The sequence below is a fragment of the Corvus brachyrhynchos genome, unplaced genomic scaffold, assembly GCF_000691975.1.
Source record: "Corvus brachyrhynchos isolate BGI_N302 unplaced genomic scaffold, ASM69197v1 scaffold31, whole genome shotgun sequence".
NCBI classification, from domain to species: Eukaryota; Metazoa; Chordata; class Aves; order Passeriformes; family Corvidae; genus Corvus; species Corvus brachyrhynchos.
In genome coordinates, this window is record NW_008236196.1 from 1,284,645 (window position 1) to 1,300,181 (window position 15,537).

Genomic DNA, 15,537 nt, shown 5'->3' on the forward strand with positions numbered 1-15,537 from the left:
CGCCACCGGCGGTGCTGGCGCCCCGGCCCCGCGAAGGGCTGGGGCTGCTGCGGGGAGGGGCCGGGGCCCTGCTTCTCCCGGGATTTCGGGCGGGGGTGGCAGCTGCGTTGCGTTCCGGTGCTGCCCCGGCCGGAATCCCGGCTTGGGGCTGTCCCGGACCCGCTCCCCGGCACCTTCCCAGGAAATCTGGGTGTGGGCAGCGGGGTGTGCCTGGGGGGTCCATTTATGCAGAGCTTGGGGAATGAATGAGGGTGCAGTCTGGAGGCTTGAGTCACTCGTGATAAAACTTTCCCGTAGAGTGACCAGAGATGTAGTTTTCTGTCAGGTAATACTGTAATTTTGTAGGCGAATTTTATCAGTGAAAACACACCCAAGATTATGGGCTATAGTAAGTCCTCTTCAGTTACCTAATGGTTTGGAGGTTTTATATGTTTATGTTATATGCAGAATGTATTTTAAAGATAATGTGGGTAAGATTTCACGGTATGTTTCAGTTGGCAGAAGAAAAAGTAGTAGAAATATTTGACATGTTATCTCCAGTGCTGCTCAGTATCTAATTGTAATGCTATGCTTAGTGTAATTCAGTGAGCAATCTCACGCAGGCTGCCTGTAAATCATTTCTCTAACTCTTGTTTTGAAGTGTATTTAAACAAACACAAGCTGTCTAAAAAAAGCTGAAGGTGATATGTCCAAAGTGTTGTGTTGGGAAAATCACTAAAGGAAATCACTTAGAAACAAAAATGCACTTTTTAATTTTTTTTCTTTTTTTAAAATTTTTCTACTTCAGGTCCTGGGATTTTGACTCGAACTCTGCTTGATGCAGGTCTTAGAGTGGTAGCTCTGGAAAGTAACTCAGATTTTCTTACAGACTTAAAGGTACACCTTTGATTCAGTTGCACGTTTCTAAAACGTAGTTAAAGGGAAAATGAGAAATTAACTTAAATTGTTGTGTAATTATTGGATCAAAAAGGAATTAGGCAGTGATTGTTACTTGCAACATGTGAAATAATGCCTACTAATAGTAAGTAGGTTGGTATTGTACATTGCAAATGCAGAGTATTTTTTAATTAATTGATTTGGCATTTTGTGTATGTAGGAATTCAAGTTCATACATAGTCTTCCTATGCATAAATAAAATTTCATGCATAAATCTGAAACTAATCTGAGTCATTGTTGATGTTTATGTTTAAGCAAGAGTTCTGTATGAAGCTTTAAGAAATCTGTAAAAATAGTCTTAGTTATTCTGATTATCTCACAGTGTTGTTTAATCTGTTTTCCTGCAATTGACACTTACACGTGTTGTCCTCTCCTGCTCTCCTGGGCTTTGCATGGATTCAGAGGGGGTCAGACACAGAGCTGCAGAAGTTGCTGTAGAAGGTTTGCATTACATTGCTGGTTTGGAACCAATGACTCTCACGTGACTTAAAATATGTATAAAAGGCATTCTCTCCACAGATATGAAGAATTCTAATTTTAAATTGTTAAAATAAGTGGTTTGCTTAGTGGAGTATAGTTGTTTGTTTGTTTTAAAACGTTGTAGAACATTGTACTCTTTCAAGAATGTGGTTTAAAGCTCAAGTTGAATAGCACAAAAAAATGTCAAAATGCCCTGTACAGGGAAGGGGCAGTTATTTTATCAGCTGAAAGAAAGAAGCTATTCTTTTTATCAGCTGTAAGAAGCAGCTCTGAGGTTTGACTTCTGTTGACTGGGTAACAATTTTAGGTAGTGCTTGAATGCATTTTTTGTTTGGGTTGGGTGTTTTGCAAAACCAGTTACTATATCCAGATTTGTTCAACTAAAGTTATTTTTATTCAGTCCCTAGAGAATAGCCTGGATGGGCAGTTAAAGGTGATTCATGGTGACTTCTTCAGAATGGATCCTTTGACAAAGGGAACATTGAAACCACCTGCTGTGTCTTCTGACAAACTTTTTGAAACCATGGGTGTAGTAGCAGTTCCTTGGAGGGCAGGTATATGTTTATGATCCCACATGTTACAAACGCGTGTTTGAAGGGTGCATAGGCAGTTTGGCAACATCTTTGGGATTTGCTTGAGGTATATGTTCTGTTTAATACACGTGCTGGATTAATGGATACTGTTTTCTGCATTTCAGCTTTACTTAAGACTCGTGATAGCTTCAGGAAAACCCTCTGTGGCAATATCAAATAATTAAGTATTTGCTTGTCTGTTAAAGGTTTAGTCTAATGCAAGCTGGGCTTAGCTTTGACTAAGGCTTGAATTGTCTTAATTCTTGAACAACATGAGGTCACAGACTTTCTTCTCTTGTTTGTAGTTCAGACATTAGAATTAATGAGAATGTCTAATACGTAGTGCAGAGTTTTAAAGATACTTTTACACACTGTTGAAACAGATGTTCCTTTGAAAATTTTTGGAATTGTACCGCAACAGTTGGAAAGAAACAGACTTTGGAGACTTCTTTTCGCCATGTATGAATGCAGTTCCATATACAGATATGGGAGAATAGAACTCAACCTCTTTATAAGTGAAAAAGAGTATACGGTACGTGCAAGGCATTTTACAGGTAATGAAGGTGTAGTGCTTCACAGAACACAAACCCATTTATATTGTATACTTAATGTTTTTGCTAATGATTTTTTTTTTTTACCAGAATTTTAAAGTATTGTCGGTTTCGTACTTGTTCACTTTATGCAGTGATAGCATTGTTAAGAAACATTCTGTTGTCATATAACCACAGATTTTATAAATGTGAAGACTGGTCCTTGAGAAGCATATGCAGCAGCAGACTAGCTGCTTTCCATTGTAAATTGTGAGGTGATTAAATTCTGTACCATGCTTTTGCAACAAGTTTGTTTACTGGTTGCAGGTAATAGTTAACGAAGACTGAATTCAAAACTCAAAAACACAAGTGAGGATACCAAGTCCCTAAATACCAATGCAGTGAGATGCACTTGTCCTCTTGAGTTGTTTTGTATGCAGTACTGAAAAGAACTGAGGAAAAATATAATGATTTGCACTCCTTTTTATTAATGCTCTGTACACTAAGGTGCAGAGCCCTTTCTGGATTACATGTTCCTAATTTATGCTGTCCCAAAGCTCTGGAACTGTACTTATACTTCAAGGATGCCTTTTTTCCTCCTCCGTGAAACTGGGAGGTTTCTTACAGAGCCGTAAACCATAAACCTTTAATTACTTGAAGTAGACAAGGACTTCCAGGTCTCCTTACACAACTTGTGTTGTGTCTAACACCCCACTGTAAAAATTAAACATCTTAAGCATATTCTTCTGTGAAATGACAGGTTTGACACCACTGAAATATCCACTTGTATGGTATGTATTTAATGGTCAGATTTTTTACTAAATACAGGGCAGCCTATTCATTTAATGCAGTCCCTGTTTCATGTTTGGTTTTTTAGCTTTTCTGGTTATAATAACTATAATGTGAACCCTGTTAAATGAGAGTTGTGTAGTAAAAGGTATTGGAACCTTCTTTTACTGGGCATTGTTGGCTCCTTCTTGTTGGTTGTTTTGGCTTTTTATCATATGACAAGGCTGTGTAAATCTATTACAAGAAGTTAAATCTCCCTGCTACAATTTACTTCTTTCCTTGCTGTTTTTGGGAATAATCACAAGCTTTTTTTCTTGCCCTAAGAGTTGTTTGATTTGTAGTATTGATCAGGATGATGCAAGTTGCTTAATGCTCAGCGAGGTCACCTGATGTTTTACTTACTCTGCTTGTGTGTCTTCTTGGGAATATTATTTTATCAGTGCAAGCTGGTAACTCTCCCAAAGCTACAGTTTTTATATGAAATCTGATCCTTATTCCTCTTCTGTGTGAAACCTTTCTGCCTTAAAAAGGAACAGAAAATATGTGCTGGAGATTCATGCATAGTTCAGTTATCCAAATAACTGCTGTGAAGAAATACATCAAATATTACAATGTCTTCTAGTCCTGTCTTCTGACAAGATATACTAACATAGCACACAGCATGTATTTGAGTCATTGTGTAACTTTACCTTGGAATTTTAGACTTAACTGAATTTATTAGTGTTTTATATATATATGTGGATTTTGCTTAGATAAAGACACAGTCTTGGTTTTGTGCAACAAAAATGCTTAGTCTTTGCCATGTTTTTAGATATTAACAGCAAAGCCTGGGGAGTCAAAGATTTATCAAGCACTTACTGTACTTGCACAACTAGGTTATGAAATTGAACTGCTGCATAAGGTAAGAGTTTTGTACCAGCTGGTATGGCCTAATGCTATGGACATGCATTTAGAAAAGGGTTTATAGTGGTTTACCATTGTAAACTAATTGGAAGCTAGTCTAATGTTTAAATCATTTGGAGAACTGTTGAAAACTTTTGTAAAAAGCCAAAACAGTTAGGTTTTGTGTAAAACTTTTTCAATTAAGCAACACTGATATTCACTATGATGTCAGTGTTTTCTCTGCAAGCCACTGTACTCCAAAACATTTATTCTCGGAATCTGGTAGATAAAAAAGAGATATTTAGACACCAGATATATCTTTTCCATTCTGCTAGTGGTTGTGTGAAACTAGAAGTCTGCCTTTCCAATCTGTCATAGTCTGCTCTTCGTTATATCATGTAAATTTTGCCATCATGTATGCTTTGGATTTCCTAAGATGTGTTCAGTAGAAATTTTTTTGAGTCTTGGTGCTTTAATGCATACCTGCTTCTCCTACTAGTCAGTACATTCTTACCTTGTGAAACATGCTATGGTTTAGTTTTAATTTTAATTTAGTTTTAATTTTTTTTCTATGTTGTCCCCCCACTTCCCCATGAGCACATGGCCATCAGCGTTCAGTTAGTTTATGCTTTTCAGATTTATCTTTGTGCTCTGTTTTTCTAGGAACCTACCTTCATAGTTTAAATGCTTTGCTAATCTAAAATTAGGTTTCACTGTCTTTTGTCTTCCAAATACCTTATACTACAAGGTATATATTAAGGTAGATATTAAGAAGTTGAAGAAGAGTACTTTTTGAAGGTGGTCATCTGACTAACCGGGATGAAGTAAAAGTGGAGGCATTTGATGTCTCTTTTGCCTCAGTCTTTAATAATACTGATAGACCTTGGGCTGCCTGGTCCCCTGAGCCAAGGATCATGAGTATGGGAACAGTGACTTTCCGTTTATGGAGGCTGAAACTGTAAGGGACCAGCTGTATCAGCTGAATGTTGTCAAGTCCATGGGGCCTGATGGAATTCATCCCAGGGTACCTGAGGAGCTAGTGAAGTTATGGCAGGACCTCTCTCAATCAGGTACCAAAGGTCTTGGGAGTCTGGGGAGGACCCTGCTGACTGAAGCTGGCCAATGCTATTCCACATGCCCCACAAAGAAGGATGTGAGGGAAGATCCAGTGAACTACAGACTTTTTAGTCTAACCTCAGTACCTGCAAACATTATGGAGTACCAAATTCTACTGGGTACTATTAAAGTAATTTGAAGAACAATGTAAAATCAGGCACAATTAACATGGGTTCACAAAGGAAAGTCTCATTTAACTCATCTGACACCTTCCTATGATAAGGTCACCTGCTCAGTGGATGAAGGGAAGATGGTAGATGCAATTTTTCTGCATTCTGGGGAGGCTTTTGATACTGCCCCTCACAGCATCTCTCTGGAGAAGCTGTCCAGCTGTGGGGTGAGCGGGTTCAGGGTGTGCTGGGTGAAGAACTGGCTGAAGGCAGAGCTCAGAGGGCTGTACTGATTGGGGCTACACCTGGCTGGCCACTGGTCACCTGGGGCTGCTGGCTGGCAGCAGCTCAGTCTGAGTCAGCAGGGTGTGCCCTGGGAGCCAGGAGGGCAAACTGCATCCTGGGGGGGCTCAAAAATGCACCCAGAGGACAGCAAAGCCAGTGAAAGGACCAGAAGGAATGTCCCATGAGGAGCAGCTGAGGGCTTTGGGCTTGTCTAGTTTGGAGCAAAGGAGGCTGAGGGGTGATCTCACTGCTCTCCACAGCTTCCTGGGGAGGGGAGAGGGAGGTGCTGAGCTCTTCTGCTTGGTATCCAGTGATAGGAAACATGGGAATGGTTCAAAGCTGTGCCAAGGGAGATTTAGACTGGACATTTGCAAGCATTTCTTTGCTGAGAGGGTGGTGGAACATTGGAACAGGCTTCCTAGAGAGGTCGTCGGTGCCCCAAGCCTGTGAGCATTTAAGAGACCATTTGGACAATGCCCTTTATAACATGCTTTAACTTGGCCAGCCCTGTATTGCTCAGGCAGTTGGACTAGATAGTCACTGTAGGTACCTTCCAACTGAAATAGTCTATCCATTCTAACAAAACACTTTATTTAATTCCATAATATATTTGCTTCCTCCCATAGGAACCTTGGTCATCATTTGCAACTAATTTGAAAAATGGGGGACTGGCAGTACCAAAAACTGTGGTAAGATTGTTGTGTACAGTTGTCTTCTTCTGAAGATGCAGCTAAATTACTTCTAATTAAAGGATAAAGTAACTTTATAGCAGCATTTACAGATGTATTTTTTAGCAACTTTTCTAATTAAATTTTAAGGCAGCATGTAGATTCATCAGAAGTGAAGAATTGCTATTAGCTTAGAAACTGAAATAAACTAGTGTCTTTATTGTCTGTGATGGAAAAATTATAGTGAATATATAGCATAAAGGAATATGAATAGGTAAAGTATTTTTCAGAGAAAGTTACTGATGGTCACATCTACCTGCTTGAACAAAACACAGTTAATAGCACAATCAGTATGCTGCTGTTTTGATTAAAATAGTTATTCACATGTCTATTGTAGATTTCGTGTGCAAGTTAATTGTGGAAAAGCATGAGTCTCAAAACTTAAATCTGAGAAGTGCAAGAATACATTGTGTAAAGTTACTTACTTCTCTTTTAGAGAAGTAATGATGTTCCTTTGTATAATAAAAGAACATCCCTATTTAATACTGATAATATAAAAGCATGTTTACTTAATATTTTTAAGTTTCATGCTCCCCAGTAAACTGTTGTGGTACTATATTGAGTGTAGTTTGCAATGTTTCTGTAATATATGACTGGGTGTGCCTTATATGCTTAATTGTGTTACCGAAAAGCCATGTAGAGAGGCCCATCAGGTCTCAACATGCAAGATGTACTAGGACAGCTTTAGAAGTACAAATATCAGATCTATTGGACAATATATCTATTGCTGCCAATACAGAAGTACATTTGTTTCAGTTGAAGACTCCACTTTGTCCCAGGTTAATAAAATCATCATGTTGTAATAGTGTCTTAGTGTTACACTCACATAATTCCATCTTATATGTAACAGCAGGTAGTTGACCTGATACCTTGCATAGGAATACTATAGGCCATATAATATCTTGAAAACTCACATCAAGCCAGTATTGTCTACTTCAACTAAGAAAGTCCAGTTTAAAACATAGAAATAAACCTCAAGTGATAGTATGTTTCTTTTGTTTTCTATTTCCTTTTCTGTTGGAGGCACAGGGAGGTGAAGCCTCATCTTCCAATGAAATCATCTTGTTAAGACTTTTAATAAGAAATGTTGCTGGTGGCAAACATAACTTTTAGCTTAAGATAGATACTGTCTTAAAAAGTGATTTTTTTTCAGTGACTTTGTTTTCCTTGCAGCAGGTGCCAAATGACCATTTATGTTTGGTACGACTGACTCCTCAGCAAAATCTGTTTACAGGAGGCTTGAAGCCCTCAAATGCATCTACCTTTATTTTCATGGTGAAACAGTCTTTTGCTAAACCTAAGTCTAAACTTACTGATAGATTAAAGTAAGTAAGAAAGAATTACAGTTTTTATACTTTGGGGAAATACGTGAAAATATTTAAATATGCTCCCAAAGCAGTATTTATTTGCAGATGAAATACAGCCTTTAAAAAAACGACTTAATTAATTCTTAATTAATCGTGAATATGTAGAATAGAAGATTTAATTTGTGCAACCCACAATACAGTATTTTGGGGACTGTTCCTGGCAGGAAGGTTGACAAGTATTTAGAATGTATATGTGCAGTAATTCCTGTACCTCCAATGGAGCTTAAGTCATGTATCTGCAAGAAGTTTTCACTTATTTTACAGATACAAGAATAAAGCCACCAAGCATTTTGCAGTAACAGGAATTAAAAGCTGATTAAATTAAAAGAGATTCAGCTTATAGCAGACATCAAAGTCACACTAATGAAAAGAAGCTGAAGGTTATAGAAGGTGGAATGGGGATGTCCTCAAATGGCTGTTATCTAATTAAAAAATAAGGCTTTACACTTTACCAATTATGCAACTTTCTTTAATACTGGTTTTGGTATTACACTGGAGCTATTTGCTTTCCTTTATGATCAGTAGATTTCTGTTTTCCAGAAATGGGAGGTGTTCACAGTCTGGAAACCATTGGCTTCTTGCTGATGAAGATAATGAATATGAAAGTTAATTTCCAGAAAGGGGGAAAAAATAAGCTACTCTATTCCAGTAACTCTCTTAGCAAAGAGAAGTGCAAAGAGCCTTAATGGATTTCTTTCTTAAAGCTCAGTGGTGTACCTCATCTCCACTTGATCCTTCAGCCAGGAAGTTGAAGGCTTCTAATATGCATCTTCTGTGTATTTATTCAGTCTTTTCCTGTCTGGGAAATAGTTAATGTATGTGCACATTTATAAAAGTATAGCTTTCATAGCTAAGATGTAGATGAGAGGAGGGCAGATACATCTGTTTATATATAGAAGAAAATACCTGGGAGGTGTAAGTCACTAGTTCATGCTATACTGAGTTACCTTCTTGAGACTGCCTTGGCTTTAATTTCTCCAGCACTGAAACACCCTTTTTACGTTGTAATGCCTGTTACTGACTTAGGCATTTGGGATGGATGAGGGAGGGAGAACACCTATCCTGTAATGAAGAGGTTTGTGTGGTTTGGTATTGTGCTGGGGGGCTTTATTTGCTATTTGTGTGTTTTAATAGCAGAGGTTTCTTCCTGCTTGCAGTATGGATTGAAAATAACTTGTGTTGCAAGAAGAGGTTAGCTTCTTCTAGAAGCTTTGAAAGAGTGAAGTGGACCTTCAGATAATGTTTCCTGCTTTTTAATTTTTCACAGAAAGAAATGCTCCATTATGATTTTGTTTGTTTGTTTCAGTTCATGGAGCTTGGACAATAGTGACACGTTACTGAAAGCACTAGAAATTCCCCAAAATGCTGCAATGTGTAACTTGTATCCAGAAGACTATAAGCGTCTTTTCGAGGCTTTGCAAAACTCTGATATGTTCGCTGAAACCTTGTTCCATGATGAAGTCTTGGCAAGTACAAGGATCATGAACTTATAAATTTAAAGCTTTTGGAAGATCACCTTTTCTTCTGGAAGATTACTTTGATAAAAAAATGATTTAAATAAAATCGGAGATACCATTAGCTAGATGATTTCCTGTCCAAACAGGAAAAATTTAGCAAGTAACAAGAGCCCTTCTACATAGGATGAAAGTAATGAATTCACGGTTATTTGTTCACAATCCTATTTGGAATGGACAAGCTTTGCAACTTTTGCAGGAGCTTAGTAGCTTGTGTTACTTTTGGATGTGCACTTCAATGCAACTTTTTGTTACACTGTTGCTCTATATTTACAACATTCGAAAAAAAAATTAACAGACCAAGTAACAATTATTTGTCTGGTTTGTATTTTAGTGCTTAATGATTTGAGTGCCCTTTTGACAGATGCACAAAATACAAAGGTCTTTACAACCAGTGTCTGCTACATTGTCTGCTTTTCTGAATTTGCAGCATAAAGTCAACATAATGCTAATAAATTAATAGTGGTGTGTTAATAGAAGAGAAGGTAATGACAGGGTGATAAAGCATTAACCGAGAGTTGCTTAAAATAAAGATTGTGTTATCCCTGAGGAAAACTTGTAGCAGTTATTTCTTTTGAAAATAATGGGGCAACCTCTACTAGTTGATAACAATACACAGACACCCACATCTGTATAGGGATTATTTTAGGTCTGAAAGTCACCAGATATTCAGTGCTGTATAAATGGTTTTGAAAAAATAAAATCATCTTACTTGAAACCTTTGCCAGTCTTTCTTTAATGTGTAATACATGTACAAAAAATTACTCAAAACCATATGCTATTAAAATTCTGGTTTTAGCTGTAATACTCCATAAGGCAACCTGTTCCTAATTTCTCTTTCTGTCGTGCCATGTAACTATTTTGTTGTTGTTCAACAATGCTGAGAGGTTGTACTGTTTTTGTGTTCTGTGTGGTATCCTCTGGGAAGAGCTGTGGCAAAAAATACACTTCTTTAGCAAAGCACCAGTTTATAAAACGCCATTTTGGTGAAGGCCGAGCTATTTTCAGGCTGTGGATAACAGTAGTGTCCAAAACAATGCAAACAGAGACTTGTATTTCTTAAGCTTAGTGTGAGGTACAGATGTGATAAGCATTCATCTCTGTCTTCCTCCTGCAGTTCTGGCTACAGATTAAAAATTGGCTTTGAGCAGCCTCAGCTCACTCTGCTAGCTGAACTGCAGCTCTCTCTTGAAGCTGCTGCTAAGCTTTTCTAATGTTATGATGAAACTCCTGGAAAGGCTGAGGCTTAATTTGCAGTCTGTCTCAGAGCCTTGCTGGTGTTCTGGTGTAGGTTGTCAAGATTTGAGGCTTCATTCCTGTTTACATCTGACTATTCCAAAGCCAGTCATTGTAAATTGACAATGAATGGCAAACTTGCATTAATGGAAGCAATTCCACCTTTTTCAGTCTCATTGATGATAACTGTTTTATCTACTGGTCTACGAGACTGCTGTGTCTCTGGGACTTTTTGTCCCCTCACACCCTGAATCAAAACTCCTTGCTCTTGTAGCAAGATGTCTTATACATCCAACATACCAGGAGAAGTATTCAATACATGAAATGTAAGAGCACCATGCCTAAATAAATTTCTTCAACTGCGTGCTGATAACATTTCAAACATGAACTGAAAAAAAAGAAAATTGTTTTCTTTTGATGCTGTTGGAAAGCAGCATTTAATGAGCCAATGCAGAGACTTAACAGCAGGAGCCTGTAAGTGGAAGGAATATTGCATAACAGGAGACTTGAAATGAGATTTAATGCTCACCAGAAATGCACCGTTAAGGCTAAGTGTAAGCAATGTTTAGCCCTGATCGCAAATGTGAAATGGAGAGAGAAATGCCTGCCATTATAAAAATGAGTTTTATTATTCATGGAAAAGATGGAAAAAAATGAAAATTACTGCTGTGTGTGAATAAATACTCAGGGAGTGAAAATTAAGTAGGTCTATGTATTTGATTAATTGGTGCTATCCACTCAGAAATTCCTACTGTTGCAGGACTATAGCTTTTGTAAGATAATGTTGAATGTAAACTTTCACTTCACTTTCAAATTTTAAATTGTATATAAAGGCTTCTCCTACATTTCTGTTATGATTTTTAGCCAATGCTGCACTACTTGTCTTCTTTTCCTTTGCATAACTGCATTTTTTTTTACTTCAAGACTGATTTAATACATGAACCTCTGAAATACGAACCACATGTGATGCACCATCCAGTAGAACACTTTTAGGTGTTGCTCCCACTCTTCCAATTTCTTTGAGGAGCTGCCCAAAAATGGCTTTTGGCATTCCATATTAAAGCACCAGTATATCATACTTTGCATATTGATTGTAACTTTAGAGATGTTAAATCTTTTCCAATGTGCCTCATGATTTGTGCCATCTGTCTGGGAACGAAAATTATGACTGTGCTAGCAATTGCCTAAGCTTTTCCTACTTACCTATATTAAAATCATAACAAACAAACAGAAACAGAAACTTGATCCAGTTAATGAGAACTTTTGCCACTGGGAATTACTGGGTCAGTTCAGTTGAATTCTATAGTCAGTTCACTTTAGATCTAGAAGAAGGGTTTGTGACCTTGCAGTAATTAACACAGTAAGTGCTGTGATAAGAGGTTGTTAAGGTGGAATGTGTCTGTACTGGCTACTAAACCTGTTCAGCACTGGACATTTTAATAATTAGAGCTCAGCCTTGCAGGCTAATGATAATGTTGATGAAAATACCAGCATAAAACTTGAGAAACAGATTATGTTGTTAGTTTAAGATGTGCAAATGTGATAGGGAGAAACAGAGGCTTCCTGAGAAGCATGCTGAATTAATTGTTTTGTCAGCCTGAACACAATCTGCGCGGCTGCAGATTGAAAACTCCAACCTGAGCTTTGTATGACTTTAATTAGCAAAGCCATACCTTTCTTCTGTAAACACTGAGAAAATGGAAATAACAAGTAACTTTTCTAGAAAGGACAAGTCAGTGGGAGATGTTTATTCACTCACATTATATCCTTGTTTAACAGCTATTCCATCTTTCCTTGTGTAGGCTGTTTAACTTGTCACTGCTGAAAATAGGCACACTGACTGTCCCCAGCTGATAGAACACAACATGCAGCAAGCACATGAAGCCCAAGGGAAATTAGGGGTAGTTAAGATACACCATGAAACAGTCGATTACCCATAATGTAAGTCTTTTAACCACTGATGTAGTTGATCCTATTGATATGACCCCAAATAGACAAACGTAAGCTTGCTTCTGACATTTGAAGGAAATGTGTTTGAGGCAGGGAAGATACAAATAAAAGTAGAAAGGTTTTGTAAATTTCCCAGTAAAAAATCAACAGATAAAATCTGTGTTACTGTGTGTGAAATTCATTATGAATTTGTGCTTAAAATGCTTCTGCAGGGATTTTTAATTTAACATTCTAGAATCAGTTTTTCACTAGCACATTGAAAGTGAAGAGACATCCTCAAAAGATATGTGTTCATAGAAGATTTGTCTGTACTTGCAAGCTTTCAACTAACTATTTAATAGCTATTCTTGCTGTTAGTGACACAGGTTTTGTACAATCCAAAATTTAACATTTTGTATTTTAAGCCATATTTTGATTCCACAAAAAATCCATTTTGTGCTGTGTTGTTTGGAATGGTTATTGCACATTTATGAGTAAGGAGCAGAATTTGAATTATTTTATTACTGCAGTTGTTTCTCTAAATTCATGTTGTAAAACATGCTGTCTTGAGATAGAAGAGCTGAAGCTCCACTGCGGTGTCTCCCGGCAGTAAGGACGTATGACTAATTCAGCAGCATTGGCCACAATTAAGTGATACTTCCTACAAAACTGCCTGCATTACACTCCTTGACAGCTGCTTCCAGAATGTGTCATGCATTTCAAACAGCTGTTGAGATGTCTGACCTGTTTAGTTTAGTGTATGACTTGGTCATATAAAAACACCACACAGATAACAGGGATTAAATTCAACTAAATATAGTCATGGGCTAAATAATCACTTAGTGGAATATATAGCCCTAGCATCATTATGCTTTTGAGAAAATTCAGACTGATGATTCCAAAAACATCCAAGTTGGGCATTCCATTGATCACCATTGCTCAGACTGTTGAATGGCCCTCCTAAACAGATTCATCCCTAACCTGTAGGTGTATATATCCAGAATCAGTTCTCTAGGCCCTTCATACAGATGTCCAAATATCCAACACTGCATGCATTAAAATGTTTAATACTGTGTTTGAAAGCTTATTTATACAGAAAATCTCCATTACTACAATTACATTTTCCTATCACTTGACATGCAATGTCAGCTAAAAGCCAGTTTTGGGCTTCTGTGGCTTATTTACTGAACAGCTTATGCCAAGCTGATGGAAGTCCCTTTTTTCATACTTCAGATTTTCCTGGAGTAGCTGGGTTCTTCAAGGTTGTGATTTTTATTTTGTGTGTCAGTGAGACAGAAGACTGTCATTCCCTCAGATGTGTTTTTGTACTTTGCAAGGTGGTTGTGTTACTGGACATATAAGTGAAAAAACCTGACAAGAAAAATGGAGAAAATAATGAAAATTGCATCTGGTATTTTTTATTTATATTAGCTCTTCCCCAAGTGCACTTTTTGCAGTTCATGGGTAGGCTTTTAGGTTCATGTTTTTTGTTTGATCATTAATTTCTTAAATTTAGCCACTCATAGAGATAGATGTTAACTTCTCTTATTACTGGGCTTGTTTTTGGTACAGGTTTTGGGTGATGCCTGCTTAGAAACTCAATAAAACAGCATAGACAGGGAAATGCAGAATATTTAATAGGTGAAGAAGTAAAGCTACAGGCCAAATACAGAGGTAATTGCCTAATATTTTAATAACTGTTAAGGTTAATTCTTGAGAATCTCACAGTATCACAGTAATTTAACACATTTTAAAAATTTGCTAGAAGAGCTAAAGATAAGCATAGTAACATGCATAATGATTTCACTAACAGCTAGATTGCTGTCAGTTCTTTTGGTAATGAATTACATCATTGCAGCATTTAAGCAAATGTCAAAATATATTTTTCTGTGAGAATCCTCTGGCTTGAGGTACCTTGGTTCTTCCTAATAGCAGTATTTTAGATATGCATATTACCATTCCTGATTACCTTGTTGTAACTTGGATGAAACAATTGCAGACTGAAATAATCAGTACTGAGAACAAAACTGAGTGGGTTTTTTTGCAATGCAAAGCAGCTTGGCAGAACTTGTAGGTCTCAGTGTTCTTTGACAGCACGAGTCAACACTCCTTTCCAAAACACAAGCCCTACCTCCCTCTACAGATGGGATAAGGAAAACCAGATACAGTCTGCAGTTCAGCACATTTAGCCTGCATCATGTGTATAATCTCATAAATGAATGGAAGTTATGCAAACCCGTATAGAATGCACTTATCTCATGGGCTTTGAGCACCACAATTTCAGATTAATGCTTAATCCTGCAAGTGTTTTGCTTTTTCCATTGTCATTTATCTGGACCCTCTAACTCGAGATTCTGACAAAAAGTAATCTAGTGTATGGGGTGCATTCTCAGTGAGAAACACTGTCAGATCTTAGGTGCCCAGCAGCTACTGGCCCAGTCATACTGCTTTGTACCCAGATCACAGTGAGATCCAGAAATACATCCAGATGCCAGCTCATAATGCTCATAATGTCCTACTTTGGGATGTTTTTTTGACAGAATCATTATCGTATCTTTTCCTTTGTAAACCAAACTGTTTAATATTTTGTGTATAAATACCCGAAGTGAGGGTACCAGGAGGATGGAGCCAGGCTGTGCTTGGTGGTGCCCAGCAATAGGACAGGAGACAATGGGCAGAAACTGATGCACAGGAAGTTCCACCTGAACATGAACTTCTTTACTGTTCAGTGACTGAGCACTGGAACAGATTGTCCGGAAAGGCTGTGGAGTCTCCCTGACTGGAGATATTCAAGATCCCTCTGGATGCAGTCCTGTGCAATGTGCTCTGGGATGCCCCTGCTTGGGCAGGGAGGTTCCACCAGATGACCCACTGAGGTTCTTTCTTACTAACCCGACTTATTCTGGGATTCTGTGATATATATTATTAACTGTCTCTTCAGGCAGAGGGTCACCCTGTGCCCACGCCGCTCAGCGCGGCTGTGCTGTGCTCGCCCAGGACACGCGTGTGCCCCAAACCCGGGCTCCATCCCGCGGGCCCAGCTCCCGCCCGCCGCGGGGACCC

At 38.1% G+C, this 15,537-nt stretch overlaps 1 protein-coding gene across 1 annotated transcript in view; it reads left to right on the forward strand.

Moving 5' to 3' along the window:
- The window catches only part of TFB2M (transcription factor B2, mitochondrial), an 11,034-nt gene extending 1,003 nt beyond the window's left edge, over positions 1-10,031 (forward strand). Inside the window, exons 2-8 of the mRNA XM_017739895.1 lie at positions 778-876; positions 1,817-1,970; positions 2,372-2,520; positions 4,119-4,208; positions 6,327-6,389; positions 7,602-7,753; positions 9,102-10,031. Coding sequence (XP_017595384.1) covers positions 778-876; positions 1,817-1,970; positions 2,372-2,520; positions 4,119-4,208; positions 6,327-6,389; positions 7,602-7,753; positions 9,102-9,288 — 894 coding nt within the window. The 3' untranslated portion in view covers positions 9,289-10,031. The remainder of the gene's footprint in view (positions 1-777; positions 877-1,816; positions 1,971-2,371; positions 2,521-4,118; positions 4,209-6,326; positions 6,390-7,601; positions 7,754-9,101) is intronic.
- Positions 10,032-15,537: the final 5,506 nt, after the last annotated feature.